Raw genomic sequence first — 24,448 nt, 5'->3', positions numbered from 1 at the left:
GAAACTACTTTGTGCCATAAAAAGGCTGAAATACAGTTTTTCAATCCCAGGATTGATCTAAGGGATCAAGAAAGGGCTTGATAGATTACAGACTCTCGAATGTGGCACCTCAAGGAGCAGGTGCAGTTTTGCTATGAGCTTAATACTGGAATGTGCCTGTATTAGGCGATTAGCTGGAGAATGTTAACTGCTCTGTCATGGTCTCTTCTCTGTAACCTGCAAAGCCTGGACTAACAAAATAAGACTGAAAAAAAGGCCCAAGAACACAATTTTCCATACCTCAATTTGCTTGTTTTAATTGATGTGCCTAACTGCTGTGCATCAGCCAACACATCTCCACGCTTTGCTTCCCGCTACCTGCCCAACAGCAAGTTTTCACTGATTTTTGCAGATCCAGCCAAAGTGGATCCCTGGTGCTTCCCCTCTCATTTCCTGCTATTCAAGCAGTTAATTTGTAACAAATCTGATTTTCTGGCTAAATGAAAGCCATGTGATGTGAGGGGAAGAGCATTTCCAAGTATCATCAGCTCAAGTCTAACTGGAGACATCAGTAGTCCCACACCTGCAGCATCTCTGCCTTTTCTGCTGCAGCCCTCGACAGCTGCCCCATCCCAAGCGCTGGACGTGCTCCAGCAGCCATGCTGCACAGCAGCAGCAAAGGCACAGGGGATGCAACTAAGAGACCTGCTAGAAGAACAAACTCTGTCTCTTACCTCAAGACTTCGGTTCTACCATGATAAAAGTAAATAAATAAAGGCAAGATGGGTAGAAACACAGCCCCATTCAGTTCACCACAGGCTGAGCAAAACAGAGGGCAGGATGCTCAGTCAGTTAATAGCCTTTTTACTCCCTCAAGCAGACCTAAACTGCCAAATAAAGCAATTCCACAGGCTGGTTCAAGACCACTTTCTCAGCTGACTCTCAAGCTGGAAAAGCAGAACCCTTTGCTTCCTTCTCCTACACACGGAAACGCCAGTTTTAGCTCACCACAACAGGCGAGAGACATGCCTGCTGCCCGCATTACTGCTGGCTCCCAACGTGTTGCTTGTGTCTTGGCCCGTCCTCCTCTGCCAGGTCTGCACCAGGGAGTCTAAGCAGGCAGCTCAAAGCAAACGCTCTGCAGGGAGAGAAGAGGCTGGGAGTCCTGCTTTAAAGCGGTGCGGTAAAACTCCACAGTGGGTGGAGCTGGGGAGAGGAAGGCATCTATAAATAGGTGTAGGATAACCTAGCTAAGTCGTAGTGATCTCCAAGACTGTCTGGTCTAAGTGGGCTGCTTGCCTGCAAGTGCTGCATGAAATCGGATTTCTCCAGACAAAGCAGTAAATCCTTTTCTTCAGGGTCACCCCTCATGCCAGGTGAGAGCAGCCAGTGAACAATATTTAGGGGGGAACATTGGCCCGAGGAGGGGAGAGGGCGAACCTGTTCGGAAACAGGAGGAGTGGCAGCATTACAGCTCAATGCAAAGCATGTACGTGCTCGCCATGCTGAGCCAGAAAATGCCTTTGGCCAACACTAAACAAATGAAGAACCTGCAAGAAGTAAAGGTGAGCATGAAAACTACACTCTAGCAAGGGAAGGGGTCAATTAAAGAAGCCTACAAAGAAGAAAACCTCTCTGGAAGCACTCAGCCTTATTTTTGAGGAACTTCTCCCACTGGGCAAGGAGATGTCCCAGGAGATGCACTGCAGGCACATCGCCCATGCTGAGCAGGGGAGCTTCAGCCATGGAAGGGGAGCAAACTGCCAAGAGTTCCTCTGCCTTGGCAGGAGGGAGCAGGATTTTCCTTCTAATTAATAAAGCACTGCTTCCACCTATCTAATCAGGAGAGGAAGCAACAATGTGAACACATTGAAGTGTCTTGAGAAGGGTGGATCTCACTCATGGAAATTAACAGTTAAGCACCTTAGCAAGATGCTGAGTTTGGGTTTTGCATTTTTGCCCCGTGCAGCTGCAATAATTACCAGGTTTCAGCTGATGTTTTTTAACTGCTCCGGAAATATTGCTTCCAAAATAAAACCAGATTTGATCTTTCCTTCCCCAAGCCCAAGCTCGCACCCACTTACCCTGATCTTTTGTACGTGATGCAGACCCTTCCTCAAATTGCCCCACCACCACCCTGAGCAGCAGGCACTTACAGCAAGTGCAGGACAGCAAAGCTTTCCCATGGAGGTTCCTCCTGCTGCCGGGACAGCAGAGCAGTTGCCTGGAGGCTTCCAGATAAACCCTATTCCTCAACAGCACTCAGCAGCGCTGACCCTTTGGGCCCCAGCTCTTCTGTCACACCACCCAAAGCAAAGCAGGCAGGAAGGGTGGGGATCTGGGTCTGCCCAACCCCCTTTCCTTCCCTCTGGCTTCAAAGTAGGTTTTGGCTCTGAAGAGAGCAAAAAAAAGAAAAAAGGGAAGTAGCCCACGTGTTTCAACATATCTAGGAAGTTTCAGGATCAACTTTTCCTAGGATCCTCCTAGGATCAGCCCCAAGCTCTTCTCTTTGGCATGCAGCAGGAAGAAGAGACAGAGGTCCCTAGAGCTGCTCCAGCCCACTGAGTAAACCAGTGAGGCAGACTCACCCCAGTTGGTCCCATGTGCAGAAGCCCGCTCCTTGTGATGGGATACCCCACACACTCCTTTTCTTATTAATTTATTCATCCATGCAGCACAAGCCACCTCAGCTCCTCCCTGAGTTTTCCAGCCTCTCTTGGTTCCCAGCCTCCCAGGCTCAGGGACAAGACTTTGTCACTTCATTAATTCCTCCACTCCCCCAACCTACAAATAAAGTCACCTCTGAGCTACCCCCGTGCTGCAGGGAAGATCCAGCAATGAAAACACAGCCAACCCGCACACCAGACAGCTCTTGTCTGAGGTGCTGGGCCAGCAGCTGGCCCAGGAGAAGGCACACCACGTACCTGGGGGAAAAACATCCCTCAAAGCTGTGCCCAGAGGAAGCCACATAGCAGGAGGCTTTCTTCTAGGGCTCAAGCTGCAAGTACCAGCCCTTCTCCTCCCTGTGCTGTGTGAACTCTGCTGCCTGGGGGCTGGCTAAAATGGGTTGGGACCTGCTACCCCCTCAGCAGTAAAGGAGGAGCTCTCTACTCTCACTCACATGCAACCTGCTGCTTGCAGGAAGAAATAAGGGTTCCTGAAGAGCTTTGAATGTCCAGTCCCCACACACAGCCCTGGCAGGAGCAACCTCCTCTCTGGGGACTGCAGGATGTGACTCACACATCCTTAAACACAAACTAGTTCAGGGGCAGATGAGTGCAGCTGGAGGAGCTGTGGCTGACTTAGGGCATCAAGCTGGAGGAGGCCACTTCATACACCATGAAGACATGGCCAACCCTTGGCCCTCTACCAGTCTTGCCACCATGCACAGCAGGAGATCTCCCCACGTACCACCGAAGGAGGTGCATGCCCACAGGGTCCAAGGTAATCAGCAAACAGTGTGCAGGAACAGGTAAGGTACACAGAATGAGACATGTCAGAGTAAGAAGGTTATAAAGTCACAATGTCGGCATAAGAAGGTTATAAAGCCCAGAAGTGGTCAGGCATGGGATAACTAAAGAAGGATGCAGAGTGGAGACCTGATGGTGTGTCATGCCAACCAAACAAGGAAAAGAAGCTCAAGCGTTTGTGTGCACAGCAAAGTGATACACAGCCAGGCTCCCAGCTCCACAAGGCAGGGTGGCAGAACCTGAGGACGTGCAAAGCCAGGTACCGGCACCAAGCAGAGCGTGACTTGTATTCACCAGGCTGAGATGACCCTGATAAAAGAAATAACCCCAGGGGAGGAAGGGTGAACAGTCTCTCTTCTTCCACAAGGCAGGGGGGAAAGAACAGACAAGCAACAAGACATCCACCTCAGACAGATGCAGTACAGACTGAAATTCAAGATGCTAAACACCGACCCAATGAGAGCTCTACAGCTCAAGTGCAAGCAAGAGCTCGCATGATCACCTGCTGGATCTCTGTTGCAAAGCAGTCAAGCAAACTGGAATGCTCCATTTTGAGCAGATGTCTTGCACAAAGCTGGTGTCTTGGTGACAAGAAACAAAGTTTTGCCGCTCTTTCTTCCTGCCCTCACCTGCCAAGCCAGCACTACAAGGCAGCCAGAGAGCTGCAGTCTTGGCAGGAAATTAAGGTGTCAGCAAGCTCCAGTTCCTTGCAAAGCGTCTGGCAGGGAGGGGTGGGAAGGTACCTCCAAGGACAGACTGAGGCATAGGTATAACAAGAAGGACGGGCCAGTGGTTGGCACACCCAGCTGGGACGTGGCAGGCTTTTTCAACCCTCATGCTCTACCACAGAGCTTCCCGTGTGACTCGGGGCATAGTCCTCTGACTCAGAAAGCACAGCCTTACCTCCCAGGGCCAAGAAGTCTTCAGGTTCGCAAGGCACTAGGATGACAGGCAGTGCGCCAGCAGCACAGATGGGAGGACAGGGAAAATGGAGAGAAGGGTAAAACTTACCCACCCAAGTGTTTGTTATGGGGCAGCAGGGCTGAGAGAAGAGAGGCAAGTCAGGTCTTCTGGCCTTAGAGGAAATCTAGGGGACTGGAAGCTGCCAATGAGCTATTTTCCAAATCACAGCGAGAAACAAGATTGGTGCACTACTTGCAGAGATATCATTAGATGAAATTAGCTGCCTGGAAACAGATTTCCAGATGGGCTTTTAATGAGGTAACAAGATAATTTAACCTGGAGTCCTAGAGCAGCACAGAACAGGACCTCACGCTTCATGCTACACTTTAGCAAAGTCCAGAACAGCAGCACATCTTTCTGGCCACGGACATTAACATGCAAAGGCAAGCTAGAGGATCTTTACCTTCTTTCGGCTGCCTTGAAACTGGTTCTGGCCCAACTTTAACACAGAAGAAACTCATGCACAGCAGCTGAGTTGGGCTGAGCTGCATTTAATGCCCAGCACTGACTCTTCGTAAGTATGCAGGCAGAGGAAGTAGTGTTCAAAGCCTGAAGCGAAAGATTGATACGAAAAGTAGATTTATTCCAGAGCCAGCTTAGCCACAAAGCAACTAGCGTCAAAGTCTGAAAAAAGTTTCTTCTTCTCCCTTGCACATCTAACCAGTGATAGATTATCCAGTGAGCTACTGGAAATCTATCACGGTCACTTTGAGAGAGGGGATTATACAGATTTGAAAGGGCGATCAACATCTTAATTACAAGCTACAGGGAGAAAGAGGGAGACGCAGTGGACAGGAAGGTTTCTTCAAAATAAGGGTTAACTTCAAAACCCATCTCCATTGACAACTGAAGAGCAGGAAGGTCCTTTTCTGAATAAGCATGAAAATGGCAACAAAGGCACTGCAAAAGAAGGGTCTGAATGCGCACACACTTAAAAAAAAAAAACACCACCAAAAACCACAACCAAATCTCTGAAACCCTAATGCTCTATTAAGTCAATTAACACTGCTTCAATGAAGTGAAACGAGCTGCTTGTCTCCTCCAGTTTACTAGCCAATTGTGGCTGACTTTTCAGTGCAGTGTTAACAAAGCGTGTGTGGGCTGGCATGGTTCGTCTCATTAGCAACATCGCGGTAATGCCACAAAAAGAAAGACAAGGGGAAGAAACAAAACAAGACAAGCCACAGCATCCAATCTTGGGAAGCTTTGCCAGCGGATCTAATTTCAAGATCTTTTCCTCCCTGTATTTATAATCCTTGTAGCAGAGTTCTGTCATCCTACTCAGCCCACAGACTGCCCTAGCTACAAAAGATGCCAGGCTGAAAAATCACCTCGACAGACTGCCTGCTGAGACCAGTTGCATTATACAAACAGGAAGCTTTTACTTGCCTGCTACCAATATGCTATAGATTTAATGGGAAGTAGCATAAGCAGGGATGCTTTGCAGGAAGAACACAGACACGGGACTCTTGCCAGGAAAAATGCATCTTGAGTAACACATGTGCTCTTAGTTTCCTCTTTTTTTCAGGAAGGTTTAACTACACTCTGGGTTACCCAGCAGCAATAAAACATTTTTTTCTCCTTTCTCACTTATAGCAGAGTGTTGATTGGTAAACAGCAGATCTTCCTGTCTGAGGCTGTGCCAGCCTGTGCAGAACAGAACTGTTGTTATTGCACATTCACAGCTAGAGATAAACATGAATAAGAGCCACGAGTGAAGAGCCAGTGCCTGGCTCTTCAATACATTGCTTTATCAGGTTCACCTTGATTCAACTGTTTCTGACAACATCTCTCCCTCCTGAAGGGGCAAGATGGCACAAGTAGCAAGGACAAACATTAAAAAAAGAAGACAGAAGTGACAGTAGCGCAAAAAGTGCTCTTCTGTACTTGCTAACATTCACAAACTGGGCAGCTCAGAACTCCACCTGCACTTAAAACACTCAAAAGCACAACACAGAAATAAATGGGCCCACCAAAACCAACCTCCCAAAAAGAAGCAATGGAAAAACAAAGTAGCTTTCAACACATTTCTCAGGAAAAATCTGCATCGAGAGCCATGACTGGTGCAGGACATAAAGGTTACAGCGAACCAGGGAAGGAAAAAAATTTGCAAGTCATCTCTCATCTGCAAGATGACACCGTGCAGTGGCACAAGTACAATAAACCAGCCCAAGAAAACTGGATACTGGAAGTCAGAGGAGGGTTTCTAACCTTTCAAAGAGCAGATCTCTGGACCAGCTGCTCCAGAAGCACTGGGGGAAAAAAGCACAGAGTTAGTTCCAACAATTCGTTCCTGGACAAATTCATGACCTGCACAAGATGACTGTCTTCAGCAGTAGGGAGCTGGACTTGATGACCCATGAAGTTCCTCCCAATCACTCAGCAAGCTGAATTCATAGTGGGCCATAGGTGCCCAGGCATAGCACAAACATGAGGTCATACCCAAAAGGACATCAGGGATTGTATCTTCAGATCGTGCTAAGCTGACAGGTAAGCAGATGAAGAGCTGGCCACTGCAGAAGGGAGGGGAAGAGAGTTGCAGCAAGAAGCGGAGTCTCACAGCCAGTGAAAACCCACAGCACGGACTTGGAAAGCAAAGTCTCAGAGACAGGAGGTGGAGAAGATGTCCCCTGAGCACACTGTCCGCAGACACTCCAGCCACAGCTTTAATTCTAACACGGATTAGACAGACAGTAAATATGTAATTCATCCGAGCCACATCCAGCTGTATCCCATGCTAGAGACAGCTCCCAGTCTCCACCGCACTGCCCTGTCCAGAGCCATAAGGGCTCTTTTCCCAGGGGCAGCAGTACCTGGGTGCCTCCTTCTGCCATTTGTATGCAATTTGGACTTTCCGGACACCATGTCCCAGTTTCCAACCAACTGACCTAGATTTAAACCACCATGTCTCTGGCTGTGCCTCAGGCAAGCACAGAGGTAGGATACACCTGACAGACGACAGTGGCATTTGGCACTTCCATCAGAAACAACCAGGAGATAAAAGCATAAGAAACACCAAGAACTGCACAAGAGGCTACCGACTTCTCTGTGAGCACAGGGAACCAGGACACCACAGGGGAGGTTGGACAGGGATAATGAAACCCAGGAGGCAAGAAGATAGTTCCTCTTCTAGCACAGCTCCATGCTATAACCTAATGGAGAAGCATCACTTTACTGCTCAACCCTCTCCACCTCCAGATTACACACGTACTCTGTCCAGGGCCATCCTGAAAAACAAATTAATCCTTCCGCACACTGATGTCATAGCCATGCCATTATTTCTGTTAGGAGACAATATTGTAATTGAAATTATATGACTGGAATAATACCTGGTACAACTGAAGTGACAGAGATATAACAGTGCCTAACACCACTATGATACTCCCCTTTCCTCACCAGAGTAGCTATACTGGCTTACTGTCTCCATCACAAGCAGCTTTAGCTACACCAATACAGCTGAAACTGTAGGATGTGTTCAATTACACAACGCCTTAAGCAATATTTGCCCATGAGAGCAGTTATTTGAACAAATATAATGATCACATGAGGAAAATGCTACACTCTTAAGATGAGAGGGCTGAAACATAATGCAGATGCTTTGAGTAAGAAGCTGCCTTCGCTACAGCAAAGCCAGCCCTAACGGGCCATCCAACACAACTCCCTGCACAGTGATGGAGCTGGTCTCTTAACCAAGACCAGCCAGCTGCATCCTGAACCCATGTTAACCCAAAGAGGCAGATGGAGAGGAGATCATGTTACAGGAGTCACTCTCAAATGCCTTGCAAGACATATCCAGCTGCCTTAGCCTCATGTGGTGATACAGAACCCCAACTTGCCCTCCACCAGGCTCTGCTTGCTAAAGCACCTTGCATGGCAAGGTCAGGCAACGGGAACAAGGGCTTTGCACACCTGCAGCAGCATTCACAAGACACTCCGAGGCTGTATCAAAACTGATCCAAGAGCACAAATGTTACTTCATCCCTCCCACAGTTGAGAACTAGCCATGGTGCAGATCTCAGCCGACACCTGCCTGGTGACAGTCACCACTCAAAGACCAGAGTGCTCATGGCCTGGCTTCATTGACCCCAAACTGTAGGAGATTCCTGCAGAGCTTCTGCTGAGGTTGGACACCAAAGTCACATGGAGACTCCAGCTAGCCCATACACATCCAGGCAGACCAGATCGGCCAACACACAGCACACTAGCATCCATTCCATTAACCCAAAGCCCTGGCCTGGATAAGGCCACATCAGCCTGGCTCATTTGAACACAAGGACAATACCATCAGACACTCTCCTGCAGCAGGCACTGCAAGCATATCCCGAAGGTACAAGCTCAGACTGGCTTCCCACCACCTCATCCTGTCTCTGCAGAGCAGGCTCGCTGAAAGCAGCCCAGCCACCTAAGGTACAACACAGTCATATCTCTGTCCCAGTCCTGGGCTGGGAACTGGCATGGCATTGTGGTTATTGCAGGCAAAGCAACGCAGAGTTTCTTAGATTATTAATTTATTTCCCTGCCCTTGCACTGCCTCACACACCCTGGGACAGTCATGCAGTTTCCACAGCTTAAGATTGTGAGGTCCTGGAAGACCCCACATTTTCTCTTCCGCTCCTACAGTTTCTTCTTCACCATAAGAAAACCAGGAGATGCCAGTATCCCCACCTATAAGAGTACACGGCCTTCCCACAGCAGTAAGAGAGGGCAACACTCAAAGAAGGAATCAAAACAAGGAAGAAAGACAAGAACGAGAAGCGTGGGAGAGAAGAAGTGGGGTAACCGTGCTTACAAACCAGAGGAGAAAAGGTCTTTCAGCCCCTCCCAGCCCATCACAGAGTGAAGTGCAGTCAGAAAAGCCTCTCACCCAACACAGTTTCTGCTCTGCAGGTCCAGTGCCCAGTTGGTATGAACTCAGCCTGGTGTCCCTGGAATCGAACGGCTGCTGTTGGCACCAGCTGAGCAGCCCGGTTGGAGGAGCATGCTAGATGGTCTCTGCACAGAGCTGCTGGTAGCACACCAAGCCTGCTAGAAGGAGCGGCTGCTGCACCAAGCTGGCGAACTGAGAGGAAAGAAAGGCACATAAGGATAAATGGCTGGTGAGACTCTGGGCTGATCAGCATCGCACCAGCACATGCAACCAACCTCACATTTTAGGTCACTCAATCAGCATCCACTTGAACTACAGCTCTCAGAAGGCTCTGTGCTTCCTGCTGCATCTGGCTGGCAATGAGCTGGAGCTTGGTCCCGCCTGGAGACAGGAACCGGCCTGCTTTTGGGTCAACTCAGATTCTTCACTCGTGGTTTCAGAACCTTTGGCGGTGACTTTATATTTCTGTTCCCACCACTGGCCTTAGTCTCTCTGACGGCGGCTGCTGCTTAGCATTCTGGTGAGAGCTGTCGTCGCACCAGGTAATGTAACACCTCACGAGCACAGCAGGATCTTAACAATAAAGATTCCGGACAGCTCTCGACAATTAGCAACAGGGCAGGATCTCCCAAGGGGTCTGGATGTGAACGTAGGGATGTCTGGAGGGGCACACTGCCTGAATGTTGAAATACAGAAACAGATGTTAATTACTTTGCATGACCAGGACATCGTTAGCAGTTACATCTACTGGAAATTCAAAAGCACAAATTCCTCTGATTATGTCAAACGTGCCCATCCCACCCCAAGAAGGCATGATGTTTGAATACCTGCCTCGACAAACCTCCCTCCCCCAAGACATTTCCCCTTCCTCCTTCATAATCTCTGCTCTCAAAACAACCCGTTTAATGAAATTCATACTCTGTGAAAGTGCTGTCTCCTTTGGGACGGGCTTTTATCAGATGGAGGCAACAAGAACCCTTGTCCATAACTGTTTGGCTCACCAGCACACTCTCACTTTCTCTATTTTAGATCAGAGAGGGAGCAAAAAAGCAAATGAGAATTCAGCCAGAACAATGTGATCACTGAGGTGCTTTGGGAGCACGGCAGAAGCATGCAAGAGCAACGACCCGGTTCTGCGGCCACCACCTTGCCCACTCTCCCCACAGCCACACCATCAGGTGCAGCAGGATGCCCCTGGGGTAGGTTATGGCAAATTCACAAAGAGCTTTTGTCTTCCAGCACTCTGCACCAATGAGATTTTGAGGCACTGGGGAAAAGACGACCTGTAGCGAACACCCAGACATGTGCTGCTAATGGAGTCAAACCAGCAAATGCAGAATGTTATGGAGTGGGCAAGAGACACCACGCGGGGACCAGTAAAAAGTAAATACGGGACTCATTGAGGTTCAAAAGGACCACCCTGATCCTTTTAGCCCAAGGGTCTGTACAGCACTGGCTACATAGGGAGCTCCAGGCCCACAGCATCTCCAAGGCACTCAGACAGTTGAGCCGCTCCTCCTCACTGGAAAGGCTTAAGGCTTAGGAGAGCTAAAGAGAGAGCGAGACAAACACCAGAGGACGGAGTACCCCACAAATGCCTACGTCAGTCTACGTGACACCACATCATTTTTCTTGCAGGAGATGTGCTTCCATACACATGGGCTAGAAAGAGAAACCGCTTAACAACCAGCAGTTTAAAATAAAACCTTTTGGCTGTGCTGAAATTCCAAGGACTGCCCGAGCTCTGCCTGCTGGCCTGAGTCTTGCAGGCGGGTGACCGATACGGACAAGCTGGAGAGCAAGACCTTGACCACATCAGTGCTGCAGTCTCTCTGGAGAGCAGAGCTGCCACAGAGCGGGAGGGCACAGCCCAGCACGCAAGGACCCTCGTGCTGTGTTCCCACTTCCATGGACCAGCACAAACACGGGGGAGTTAACTTGTTACCCGGCAAAGCTGTCTGAGAGTTAGCTTCTCTGCAAACCTCTTTGTTACAGGAGCAGAAGGACCTTCTGCTGTCAGAGGAACACAACACAAGTTGGGAAGCTGCCTGTGATATCCTCAGTAAACCAAAGTCATCTGGGCTGGTGCTGGGAACAAGATGCTGAAGGGAAAACTTCAGTGCTGCAGGAAGTGCCACGTTAGAAATGCAGCTGGGCAATATCACCAGAGGGGGACGACACCTTTTTGTAAGGTCTCAGTCTCTATTTTACCAAAGCAAATGTGTATTGATAAGCCTGCAGCTTTGGTAAGGGCTGCTAATCCCAGGAGTGGGGCGAGACACCAGCTTGGCCTCCCTGACACAGTGCAATAGCCACCCTCCTCTAATGCTGACGCTGTTCAGGCCCACAGCATTTAGCGAGCGCCCTGGCTTGCTACAAAAGGGGCTGCATTGCAGGAACAGAAAAGCTATTTCTTTTTTTATGAACACACATTAGAGTTTACACCATTGGCAAAGTGCAGAGGCATGCATTTGTAGAGGAACAGAGAAATGGTGCCAATACTGTTTTTAATGTGCAAGCCTAAAGACTCAGCTTCAGTTTTTAGAAATCAAACTTGATCATCTCAAGCTGGCAAAAATAGCCCCGTGTTCCCTCAAGTTATTTTCTTTTCAACTAGGCAGGGTACAGCACAATAGGAAATATCAGCAGTAATGTACTCAACCTCCAGAAACCCAAAGGGCCAATTCTAGCAACTCACGGCAGCTTTCCAATCCTCCCTGATCTATTTGCTGGAGTTAGACTGAAAATCATGCTGCCCCCAAGCCATTCAGCAAACTCCACGTCCCGCTAATTACATCAATATAAATGTATTATCTCGGCTGTCAAACATTGGCTGCCTGAACAGGACTACGCTCTGCAATGTAAATGCAGGAAAACAATTGCTCTTTCTGCTGGTGACACATTTCTTTGGATCTTATTTCCTTTCCAGGGCTCCCCCTTCCTTCTGCCCAGGCACCAGGGCAGCAGCATTTTTTTCCAGAGCAAGAGGAAACAGCACACAAAACCCCTCCTCATCTTTTAAGCGGCCAAACGAGCAAATTTTGGGAACATCACCAGCATTTCCTATCAGGCAACCTGAGAGCTGCCAAGGCATGGGGAAGGGAGCTGTGAAGGCAAGAGTTAAAAGTTTCTCCTGCGCAGGCAACAGCCCTTCTGCCTCCCTTGGCTTCCTCAGCTGCCATTGCTAAATACAAGGCAAGCATCAACACTCCAAATAGCAATGACAGTGCAACAGAAATTCAGTAGCAGCCTGCTCCTCCCTGCCCAGCTTGGTGACGGTGGCCTGGAAAGGGCTGCATACTCAGACAGGGTCCAACTGCAACCGCAAGGTTGAGGCAAATGCAGGCAGATCCAGGAGGCTTTTGGGGAGCAGGCAGACAGCACGTCTCGCTCTGAAGAGTGGGATTATGATGGAAAATGAGGAGGAAGCCACTGACTCACCTGTCCCACCCGCATAAGCAGCTTTTCCAAGGCTGCACTGTATATGACCTTTCTCAGAGCCCCAAGTTCCAGCAAATCGGCTGCGCACAAGTTTCCTCCCAGCACTGTGTGCTAGGAGACAGCCATCTCGGCAGGACACAGCGCTCTGATACGCACTTTCCAAATCAGCCTCTTCTCTCCCTGCCCCCGGGTCTGACTGCAGGCAGCCACAGCCCTTCGGTCCAGCCTCCCCCTGTTTTGTAAAGACCCTCACTTGAAGAAATGCCACAGGATCCTTCCCAGACCCCTCTGCTCAGAGAAAAGGTCACAATGAACCCAGAAACGAACAAAAACCTGGCTTCTGACGAAGCGGGAAGATGGGAGGAAAAAAGCATTTCTTCCACTTGCATCTCACCTGAGAGCAGACGATACCCCCACCAGCAGACATCAGCACAGCCATGTCCGCACACGCCAGCCTGGGGACTGGCTGGGTCTCTCTCTAGGTCTCACGTGCAACCGCTGCAAACTTGGCAAGCTCCCACAAAACCTCAGGGACAGATAAAAGTAGCGTATTTTCCACAAGATAAAGCCAATCGCGCTCAGCTGGCTGAGGCAACACCAGGGCCCAGGCCATTTCCTTCTGCAAAGCTAGTGGTATTCAGAGAAAAGATAAAGGGTGCCCAGAGCAAAGATAAAGGGTGCCCTGTGGACAGCCCAGGAGAGTGGCGGGGTAATCAGTGCATCTCACGAGGGCATCCAGGCCCCTCCACAGGGTCACCCAGCCCTTCCGCTACCATGAGACAGCTCCGAGTCTGGGCAGGACGCCCGACCTTTTTTATGTGCAACTTTAGCAGTTTCGTTTTGTTTTTCAATACTTATTCCGATTCAAAAGACATTATGCCTGGCCTACGCCTTGGGTTCCCTTACGCAGCAAGTCATCAGGCTCAAGGAGGCTGCTTGCTTTCCTGCCAAAGTAATATGGCTTAGCCAACACAGCAAGTCACATCAAACCTTCAAAGGCCTCTCCAGCCCTCCAACCCCACCCGGGGAAGGGAGCAATGTTGGGTCTTGCCTTCTGCCTTCAACTGTTAAAGCCTTGGACACAAACAGAAGCTGATGCAACTTTAAACTAGTTAATATCACCACGTACATAAAATCATGGCAATTTGAATCATGCCTGTCTGACACATGATGTGCTACCGCAGCTTGTTCCTCAGGCAGAGCTCAGTCCTGCTCTGGTTCACTCACGGGAACAAGCCAGTCTGTTCAGCAGCGGGTCTCAAGAAATGGCCACACAAAAGCCACCGGCAGACTTGCAGCGTCACAGGAGGCCGATCTGCCACTGGGCCACCCTCCCACCGCAGGTCTCCTCCAGTCTAGGAGACGTGGCAGCTCACACACCGTACAGCCTTGAAGCACAAGTCCCTACAAGTCCCAGGTGACAACGCGCAAAGTATGGCAAGATCTCTGTGTTCAGATTGACAAGGGCTACAGTCTGGGACCTGCAGCCTATCTCCATCAGCCAGCGGCTGTGACCTGCACCGCTCATCTCTACCTCAGCTCCCTCTAAACGCATCTCCTGGTCTCCATTACCTCCTGACCGACCCACAGCAGCGCACCACTGTCCATGCACGAACACCCCAGGCCATGTACAGTAAGCGCTTCTCAGATAACCTTCTGTCCGACCATGAAAAACCACCCATCCGCATCCCGGGCCTGAAGGCCTACGGAGCGCTGAGCACCAGCTGAGATTTCGATCTGAAAAAACGCTTGGACGAAACAATATGACATTTCAAACACAACGTGCACGTTATTTGATCTCCCCCAACAGCTCACCAGACGATCACCCCAAAACATTTGTTTCTTGATGCTTGGGAGGGAAGGGATGTAGCCCAGAAGCAGGCACAGGGAGGGGAGAGGAGAGCTGCTCAGAAAATGGAGAGGCTAGCCAGCATACAGAGCCTTTTCCATCCACTGTAACAGACTTCTGCATCCAGCATCTGGAGGCTGACTTGCTTACAACTGCAGCTGAGCTGACGTGCAGTAAAATCCAGGGGTCTCGATGAGGCACCGGGGCCCGAAGCAGCCTAGGATGCTTCAAAGACCGAAGCATAAGAGCCAGCCAAGCAATTCTAAAGGGCAAATTCACAAATGCTTTAGAAACTCTGCACAAAACCCGGCTTAGCCCCCAGCAGACGGGTTTCTAACCTGGAGGTTAGAGTGCAGACCTGAAGGACAGGCGTCGCTGGTTCTCTCGGGGGCTCTGCCGTGGTCCAGCCCCGCAGCAGTACCGTGCCCGTTCGCTACCATAAGCGAGGCTTACCTGCCCGAGAGGAGAACCGGGAGGTTCGATCTCCCTGTACCGAGACCAGAGCGCACTGCAAGGGGCTCGGCGCAGGCAGGTAAGGCGTTGCAGCACGGGCATTCACGAAGCCTCTCCCGTCTCCCCACGGCTGCTGCACGACTCCCGAGTTCGTTAAAACCCCGTCGGGGCTGAGGTAAGAGGAGGGCAGCCGCAGCCTCAGGTCACCTCACAAACCCCGGCTAAGGCACCCCAACAGCCGCAGACCCCCGAGGCGGGATTCCCGGCTTGCCCCAGCAGCGGGACCCCGACACCGGCCCCCCTCCCCGCCCCTCCCCGGCCTCCAGGCCCGGCTCCCGCCGCCGCCGCCCCCCGCCCGCGGCCAGCCGGGCTCGGGCCCACCGGCAACAGGTGGTGCGGGGCGGCCCGGGGGAGGCCGGGGCCCAGCCGAAGGCTCCGACCGGGAGAACGCCGACCCGGCGGCGCTGGTGCGAGCCGCGGCCCGCGGGGCTGCGGCGGGAGGCCCCGGGCGGCCCGTCTCCACCTCCCCCGCGCTCCCGGAGGCCCCCGCCGCCCCCCGCCACCGCTTACCTGGGGATGGAGGCGGCCGCGCTGCTGCTCGCGTCCCCCACCCCGGCCCCGCACTTTCCCCCCGGGCAGAGCAACTTCCACCCCCTCCCTCCCGCCCGCCCGCCCGCCGCGGAGCCCGGCCGCTCCGCCGGCGCCTTCCTCCCGCTCCGCCGCCGGCCCGGCCTGCCCCGGAGTCCCCGAGCCCGCCCTTACGCCGCCGCCGTGGCGTAGCGCCCCATCCCGGCCTCCGGGCGCTACGGCGCGGAAACAGCGCAGAGGCCGTCGTGAATAGCGCGGGGGGACTACAAGCCCCGAGGGGCGCCGCGCGGAGGAAGCGGAAGGCGGCGGCCCGAGCGGAGCGCACCGGGAGCGGTGGTGCGGGGCCGGGGCGCGGCCGGCGGGGTCCCCCGGCGGGCGGAGGGACCGGCGGGGAGCGGGAGGCGGCGAGGCGCGGCCGGTAGCGGCGGCCCCTGCCTTGAGGGGAGGACTACAACTCCCAGGGTGCTTTGCGGCCGGCGGGACGCCGCGGCAGCGCGCCGCCTCGGGGCGGGGGGGCGAGGCCCGGCCCGGCCCGGCGGGCCCCGGGTCTCCGGTCGCTCGGGGCCGTGGGTGCGGACGGCGGGTTCTTGCGCGGTTCTGAGCTCTCAAGCGAAGGCGGCCTTTTCTTCCGAGGCTACGTGAGCCCCTGAGCGTGTCCCGGCGCCGCGGGGCGAGCGGCCCTCATCCGCTTCCCCCGGGGCGGGCAGCGGCAGCGTTAGGAGATGGAGGATGAGGGCTCGGGCGTTCCCGGTGCAGAGATCAGAAGCCCGGGGCTGAGCAAAGCCGGGCCGCCCGGCCTTCCCGCTGCACGGCCAGCCCAGCCGCCTTGGAAGAAGCCGCTGAACCCTGGCTAATTACAGCTCTTAATGACCTGGCGGCACATGAAGCCAACCTGAAACTGGCAGGGAGTTGCCTGGGCCCTCCGGGCGATGCGCAGCCGTGCTTCAGCTTCGGCTGGCAAGGAGCCGTACCGGCGGGGAGGTGGAGAGCGTGGGCGCGCAGCGGCGGGAGCCTCGGTGAGCCTCCCGAAAGCTCTCGCCCGTGAACCGCAGCCTTCGGGTGCTGCGAAGCCAGCGCTTGAGGTGCGGCTGGGCTGCCAGGTAGGTACAGGTGGGGCCTGCTCTTCTATCCAGCTTCAGATCTACAATCCCTCACTTTTTGAGATCAGTGCTACTAAGGCATTCGTTTCCAGGAATGCAGTTCACTGAAATATTGATGCCTCTGCTGCATCGGCCAAATGTTTGATTCTCTTTATAATTAACGACAGAAATAGAAACTTTTCTGGAATAACTGGCACCCTCTGTCTTTCTCCATTGGTCATAGATGAAGACGTCCCAACCCAGCCCCCTGCCAGACTCACCTGTTCAAGAAGCAGCTTCAAACCCTCCCGCCCCGCTGAGGTGAGAAGCGGGAGCAGTTCGTGCAGCAGCACCTGCTGAGCTCAGGGTGCACGGTGCTCCCCTCCCAGAGTCACAAGTGAAAATGGGAAGGGGGATCCCAGATGTGAATCGGCCAAGATGGGCCGGCACGCACGGATGTGAAATAAATGGTCATTGTTCCAGTAAAAGCGGCGTCGCTCATGCCACCGCACTTGAAGAGGGGATTCATGGTTGCTAAATGAAAAAGGACGGCTGCTTAATAGGGGAAATGTTATCTTTAGGTTGTTGGACCCTCTCCAAAGTGGACCCGAGGCTTTCTGTGTGGGCAGTTGAGGGCAGTTGTGATAGCAACACATTTGGGAGACCTGTCAGTCTTCCATAAAGATGATGCAGGGACCAAAAGCCAAGTGGATAGCTTTTGCTTCTGTTCGTAACTGCTAGTTGTATCAATGCATTTATTTGTAGACAGATCCTTTTCCAGAGGCTGCAGAAGCAGCTCTCCCTTTGTTCTTCAGGGGTGGAGCAGGGGAGAAACAGTCCCCTGCAGCCCTCACTCACAGGTGGGTTTCCTGGACTGGGGAAATCGCAGGGCTCAGTGCTCCCCCAGTGCCCTGCCTGCGCCCAAGGAAAGCACAGGGCGGGTATCCCAGCACGTGCCCCTGCACGGGCATGTGGGGCAGCACCCCAAAATGGCCAGTGGGGTTCCTCTGCCCATTGTAGGGGCAAAACCTGTCGGAATCCCCTGGGGAAAGGGTGAAGTTGGGCTTAGAACAAAACCGCTGGCTACACTACAGTGGCTATTTTGAGTAAGACCCATCACCATCTAAGCTACTGAGTGTTACCTGTAACGGGAGCTTGGGCACTCAGCTCACAGTGACACATTTGGAGACCATTCAGTCCCTGCACATTGGCAGTTGGTGCCACGTGAGGTACCTTAGGGTGTCCGTGATGTCCACACAGGTCTGGCACACGTCACACGGGACCTATTGGATGTCCTCATCCTTGGTATCTTCAACCTTACCGAGTAGCAGTTGGAGACAAGGAAGGATCCTCAAAGCAGCTAAAGTGTCTCTGCAGGCTTACGTGTGAGCAAGTGAATTAAGTCCCTTTTGTTATGCATATGATTATTAATTGAGACGTGAGAAGTATGACTGCATAGTACTGAGTGAAGAAAGGAGTGGAGGTGATGCTGCATACTCAGTGTGGGTTTCAACATCGTATCTACATGGCACGAAAAAACCAACTGCTGACATCCAGCTCTTCTGGCGTGATGGGGGAGTTCCTGGCTGAAATAACATTATCAGCTTGGTCCTCTGTATTTGGAGAATAAACGTATAAGACTAACCTTGCCCAGTTACAAAGCGATTTCAAGTAGTGGATGAATGCTAGTGTGTTCTGTTAGGAAGTCACATGAACTGGGATTCACATCACCTAATTTTAGATGTATAAACTGAGGCATGTAAATTGTACTGGCCATCACGTCTTCATCTACAACCAATGGAGAAAGACAGAGGGTGCCAGTTATTCCAGAAAAGTTTCTATTTCTGTCGTTAATTATAAAGAGAATCAAACATTTGGCCGATGCAGCAGAGGCATCAATATTTCAGTGAACTGCATTCCTGGAAACAAATGCCTTAGTAGCACTGAAAGCCTCGCTGAAGGCAAGGCGAATGTCATCCACTGCTCTGCCCTGATCAAACTTCATCATCTTATCACAGAAAGCAATCGCATTTTTCAGGCACTGTAACTCCACGCTGACTGTTCCCCATCTTTTCCTCCTCCACCTGCCATGCCTTCTAAAAGTCATTCCATCTTTTTACCCAGGGACTGAAGCGAAGCTGACTGTCCTGTAGCTGCCCAGGTAATCCTGAGCCTTTTTTGACAATGGTGCAAAACTTGCTTTCCCCCAGTCATGAAGGGTCTCCCCCCATCACCACAACTTTTCAAAGCTGATTGATAGAGAGCAGCTCTGCAAGAGCATCAGCCAGTTCTCCCAGCGCCCCAGGCTGCAGCCTGTCTAGCCCCATGGACTCGCACAGTCAAGATCCAACAAGCAAACACCGTACGAATCCTCACAGGTCCCACTGTATGTCAGCCTAGACACAGGCATTGATGAGATGGCTCCATATCTTCAGTGCCGCCTCCTCCTCCAGTAAATGAACTTGCCTAGCACTGTGTGTGAGCTAGTACGCAAAGGGATACCCTGTGGGGTGGGAGAAACTGGGAGCTCACCCGGAGCAGACCAGGAGTTACAGAAATGTAATTCTTGACTAAATATATATTTATTATATATATGTGTATCTATCACTGATCAGAGTGATTTTTTTTTTTTTTTTAGCCAGTAGGGATCTCAAAAGAAATTTACGTACAAGATGTACTCCTGTGTCTACATGTATGTGTATGGTGTATGCCTGTGTAATACAGAGGACATTTAAGGGAACAATATTCTACAAACCCAGAAGAGTTTTGATTTCATTGTCAAGATAATGCATCACCCACATTTAGCACAAGTCAGAAATAAGACTCAAAGAATTTGAGAGGTGTAACAGAGGCCCAGAGCCCCGAAGAGACTACTGTATTTGTAGAGAGGCACATTCATTGCACAGGTCCAGCACGCTGTCAGCAGTGTGGTGTCTTACAGCGGGTGGGTAGTGCTCCTGCTCAGCGAGTGCCGCATGCTGTCTTCGTCAGTGGGACAGGCGAGGCGGTGGTGATGAATGCTCCTGCTGTAACTGTGCCGGGACACATTCCATGTCCTGTATTGTCTTTTGTGGTGGGGTTGTGACACTCAAACCCCTCCCTGTTTGAGGGAGAGGTATCCATTCCCTCTGCTCGGGGAGGGTTATCTGTTCCAAAATGCCCAGGCGATCCCGGGGCTCTACAAGCTGACCCACGCCTGTCCTTGAGACTTGGGACCGAGTCTGTGGCCTAGAACAGCCAGCTGAGCCCCACATTGTAGGGATGAGGGGGATCAGGGGTGGCTCTAGGGGTGCTAGAGCTGTGGGGATGTCCATGGGCCTGTGGGAGTGCTATGAATTCCCTGTAGTCCTGGGGAGGGGGCTCTCACTAGAGGAGGAGAGGTGTCAGGGCTTCCTTGGGGGAATCTGGGAGCCCTGGGCGTATCAGGCATCCCCACGGGTGTGGGGTGTCCTCAGGAGATGTCAGAGTCCCCACTTCTTCACAAGCATTGCAGAAGCATGCAGGGGGACCTTGGAGATGTGGGGCACCCCAACCAGTCTCTCGTTAGTGGGGTGGGGGTGTCAGGGGACCCTAGGGAGGTGGGGCATCCCCAGCAGTCACTCACCAGTGGGGCGGTGGACTCGGCGTTATCCCTGGGGCATGGCGTGTGTAGGTGGGGTTCAGGGGAAGCCTCCCCGTCTGCGACGCCATCGGGGTCGGCCAGGCTGAGCAGCAGCAAGTTGGTGCAGGCAAAGGTTCGCTTCAGGGTGCAGCAGTTTGGGGGAGGAGGGCTCCTGGGAAACTCCGCACTGGGGGGACTGACGCACCGTGGGGCAGAGGTACTGACAGGGACCCCCATGGCCATGGGAAGGAAGCACAGGTCTCAGCCCCCCTGCAGCACCCACAACTCCTCTATTAACCCCACTGCCCCCCTATTGCCACTGATAACTCTCAATAGCCCCCATCAACTCTCCAGTCTCCTCCCTCCCCAGTGCCCCTGAACAGCCCCCGCTGACTCTCCAGCTCCCCCAGAGACCCTCGAGCTTCCCCAGTGCCCCCCTCCAGAGCCTCCCAGTGATGACCCGCAGGATCCTGCTGCCCCCTCACAGCCCACAGCTGCCCCTCCACTTTATTCCCCACTTGCTGTCCCACCCTGAGCTGCCTATTACCCGAGGAAAGAGACGGCTGCGGGCTTGGTGAGGCCCTGGGGAGCACCCAGTTCCAGCAGGGGCCTGGGGGCTGCGGGCTGAGCAGGGGTGCCTGACTTGGGGTCCGTGGCCTCCATGAGCTCCGTCGACTACAGGAGAGTTTTCACCCCTGCATTGCCCATGGCTCTGTTGGTGCAAGTCCCTGCCAGAGGGGTTACAAGAGGTCTGGCTGCCCCTGGGCACACCAGGGGGGCTCCTACCTGTCACCTTGACCTCACAAGCACAGGCTATACTGGTCACACAAGGTTCCATGAGGTCATGAGGGGCTTCTGTCCCAGCCCCTCCCCTTACATTCCTCAGGTTACCCTTTGGATTGCTGGTTTAACCTTTTCTATACCCAAAGTAGCCACCAAAACACTTAGAATTGTAGACTATCTCAAGTTGGAAGGGATCCATAAGGATCATCAACTCCAACTCCCTGCTCATCAAGAGGCCAGTCTTCCCCAGTACAAAGCACCTCAGGTACATGGGGCCTGTGAGGGCAGGAAGACTCCAACTCAAAAAGGGCTGAAGACAGAGAAGGAAGTGCTAAAGGGTAAAGAATAAAGAGGTTTTGGCAGCAGTGCCACTTGGGCTACCCTCTCTTGGCAGAGAAGTGGGATGACATAGGTGGAAGCTTAATTTTCACTGGAAGTCTCTGTCAGAACTGGTTGGTAGAAAAGGGCTCGCTAGACTGGAGAGGACAGCCGTTGTGTGTGTATGCAGGAGCTCACCGCGACACCTTTCCTCTGAGCAGAGTACTCCACAATCCCCTGGGACCTATACCATTTCTCCTGTTACTATAAGGCCCACGTTGTCCTGCTGCCAGATCTTGTCAGGTCAGACAAGGAAGTTGAGGAAGGGGGCGGTCGGAGATCACCAGGGCTTAGCAATCAAGCTCACCAAAGGCAAAAAAAACTCCCATGTGAGGAGCAAGTGAAATAATGTGGACTAAGGAGAAAGTAAATGACAGAAAAGCTGAGGCAATACAGAATAAAGACTCTTTTATAGAAGAGAAAAAGCAGTTGCTGTTCTCGCCTTGTTTGCTGAAGGAGGAAATCAGCTTTAACCATCAGTGGTGCTCATCGGGTTCTTCTTTCAGGGGTGGCATAATTTCTCCCGTCTCTAAAATTCTGTCCCCCTGATGGAATGAGAGAGCATAGTGAGCATTTCCTCCTACACCCAGTCTCTCCCTTCACATAGCACAGTCCTTCATTTAAGCTGTAACTGTCCCCACTTCCAGACAAAAAAAAAAAAAAAAAAAAACTTACAACAACTTACTCAGAACACTCTCATTCACTCAACATTTCCCAGGACACTGAAATAACAGCCAAATTATCTGAAATCTGTACTTGCTTTACCCCTTCTTTTCAGCTACAGAACAGCAGCCAAACATTTTGAGACCATCTTGTTTTAAAAATGTACATTGGACTTACAGCACTGCATAACCACCTTCAGCACAGCACAGCTCTAAGGGAGTCTCCAAACCCACAGGCTATAGCCCGTGAAGAGCTACGTAATCCCCCAAAAATCAATCTGATGCCCAACTGCTGCTTGTTACAGCTTCAGGCACTGTCTTGGCCTACTGAGCTGACCTAACTCGAGTGAGTAGTTAGGCTGAAGTCAGAGGCCCACAGCTTGACCTCCAGTACGTTGCCATGTGGTTGTTACGGATGGAACTTTTTATAATTTTATTTTAGATAAAGCACAGTTAGGCAGGTGTTATGCAAAAAATGTGCAACTGTCAGAAACAGCAGAGCTAAACTGCTATGAGAATACTTGCCCACCGACTCGCTACACCAATCAACAAGTAACGGCTCAGAGCAGCCTGAAAACAGTAAAGACAAAACAATCGGACACTCCCCACTTCATAAAACTCGTCCCAAGCTGAGGTGGCATGAGTCTATCTCTCTGGGGACACCTGAGCGTGGGGGACCTTCAGGGACCAAGCTTGTGCGGCCAGAACTGACACACTTAGCGCCGAACTCCTCCCAACTCCTGCCAATCGCCGCTCCTGCCAGCAAGGAGAAGCAGAACCACTCCTCTCTGTCATTCCGTGCATCGATAATCACGCTTTCACAGAAGCTTTGAACACCCAAACCCCTTCACAAAGATGCTGTTACTGTGCTGTAACTAACGCTTGCATTCCCATAAGTGAATGTTTGTGTTTTCCGCCCAGGATGGGCAGTGCTGTCAGCCACGTTCTCAAAAGTCTGCCGCTACAGAGGGAGGTACCACTGAAAGAGGGACTGTCTGCTCTGAGGACAAGATGAAAACTGCTCAAAAACACTGTAACTGTGCTGCTCCAGGGCAGCCTGCCCACAGTATCAAGTTAATCCTTCTAGAAATTCTCCCTGCAAGGCCACTACGCAAACCTGCACTTCTCTCCAAGTCACCCTTTTTCTGCCTGTTTTACAAAGCTGGAAGATAAAACAAGTATTAGTAGACTTACTGGGAATATCCGTGGATTTGACATAACAGCTCCATGTGGCGTTTTCTGAAAGTGGGGGGAAAAAGAGGCAGAAGGGGTAAAGAAAAAGGAGTGTTACCCAGAGGAACTACAAAGGATTTCCAAAATGGGGAAAATGACCCTTCTAAAACACAAGCTCTACTGAGTACAAGGCTCATTAGGCCGGGTTTGTTCCACTACTTAAAAAGACACCCGAGGCTAATAAAATTACACTTCCCAAGTCAGACAAGACTGTAGAAGTGGAAGGTCTGTGCTGTCGGCAGCACGTTGGCCGTTCCCCTTCCCCACACCAGCAGCTGCAGTCTGGTTATCCCCAGGGCCACTGTTCCTCCAGGAAACCAACAATTAAGACACAGCTTTCTGGCTCGCAGGAGGCAACACGGTCAAAGCTGGTCACTACCATAAAAGACCACAAAAAAAATAAACATTTCTGCCACCCAAGCAAGGAAAAAGAAGGGGTGAAGAGACCGTGGGAAGTCACCAGAGCCTGCAGCAGACGCTTAAGCCCTTCGTACAAGCCCTTAAGTGACTGCTTGTTGCACCGCCACCCCCCCGCCCCCGAGAGAGCTTCTCCCAGGGTTTAACCTAAATTTCCCTCCCTCTCCCTTAACTCCCTTCCTCACGTTCCCTTCAGGGGCCGCACAGAGGGGCGGCACGCACCATGACGTGGTACTTCAGGTAGTAGAGGATGATCCAGGCGGGAACCAGGACCCGCGTCAGGATGAAGCCGCTGGTCTGGTAGGCCTTGAACACCTGCGGGGGGGCACAGGGACTCGCTTCAGGCCCGGAGCCGCCCGGACCGGGTCCGTGTGTCCGTCCCCCACCCCTCCGCTCACCTGGTGCCTCCAGAACCCCCCGGGCTGCAGGAACCGCTCCCAGAAGGCGGCCACCGGCCCCAGCCGCCGCCGCGGCAGGACGGGCTCCCGCTCGCTCAGCTCCTGGTCCCGCAGCCAGCGGCGCCGCAGGGCGCGGAGCTGCTGCAGCCGCAGCTTCTCGTCCTCGCTGTAGCCGCTCATGGCGCCGCCGGTCCCGGTCGCGGTCCCGGTCGCGGTCCCGGTGCGGCCTGGCCCGGCTCTGCGCGGCGGGCGGGCGCCGTGTCCTTCGCCACGGCGCGCGGCGGTGA

The 24,448-nt window shown here is 52.4% G+C and overlaps 2 protein-coding genes and 1 long non-coding RNA gene across 11 annotated transcripts in view; 1 reads left to right on the top strand and 2 right to left on the bottom strand.

Moving 5' to 3' along the window:
* Positions 1-9,955, bottom strand: part of CAPN15 (calpain 15) — a 56,240-nt gene extending 46,285 nt beyond the window's left edge. For 2 of the 9 annotated variants that reach the window (XM_030001495.2, XM_030001502.2), the window contains exons 1-3: positions 9,555-9,955; positions 9,277-9,463; positions 6,624-6,664 (exon numbers count right to left, since the gene is read on the bottom strand). The gene's annotated coding sequence lies outside the window, so the exon portion shown is untranslated. Of the gene's footprint in view, positions 1-987; positions 1,168-2,135; positions 2,335-4,815; positions 4,962-6,623; positions 6,665-9,276; positions 9,464-9,554 lie in introns of those variants that run through there. The other 7 variants (XM_030001496.2, XM_030001503.2, XM_030001505.2 and 4 more) reach the window with 5 other exon arrangements.
* Positions 9,956-15,788: 5,833 nt separating this feature from the next.
* On the top strand, positions 15,789-17,206 carry LOC115335593. The gene is made up of 2 exons (XR_003921469.2): positions 15,789-16,777; positions 16,940-17,206. It is a non-coding gene; the product is annotated as an uncharacterized LOC115335593 (long non-coding RNA).
* A 4,638-nt stretch (positions 17,207-21,844) lies between these two features.
* On the bottom strand, positions 21,845-24,445 carry NDUFB6 (NADH:ubiquinone oxidoreductase subunit B6). The gene is made up of 4 exons (XM_030001506.2): positions 24,162-24,445; positions 23,986-24,078; positions 23,308-23,352; positions 21,845-21,996 (listed from the first exon to the last, which is right to left on the bottom strand). Exons 1-4 carry the CDS (start codon positions 24,339-24,341, stop codon positions 21,928-21,930), a joined length of 387 nt encoding a protein of 128 aa, XP_029857366.1. The 5' UTR covers positions 24,342-24,445; the 3' UTR covers positions 21,845-21,927.
* Between the last annotated feature and the right edge of the window lie 3 nt (positions 24,446-24,448).

Source organism: Aquila chrysaetos, chromosome 25 (assembly GCF_900496995.4).
Source record: "Aquila chrysaetos chrysaetos chromosome 25, bAquChr1.4, whole genome shotgun sequence".
Lineage (NCBI taxonomy): Eukaryota > Metazoa > Chordata > Aves > Accipitriformes > Accipitridae > Aquila > Aquila chrysaetos.
This window is presented reverse-complemented; position numbering and strand designations above follow the sequence as displayed.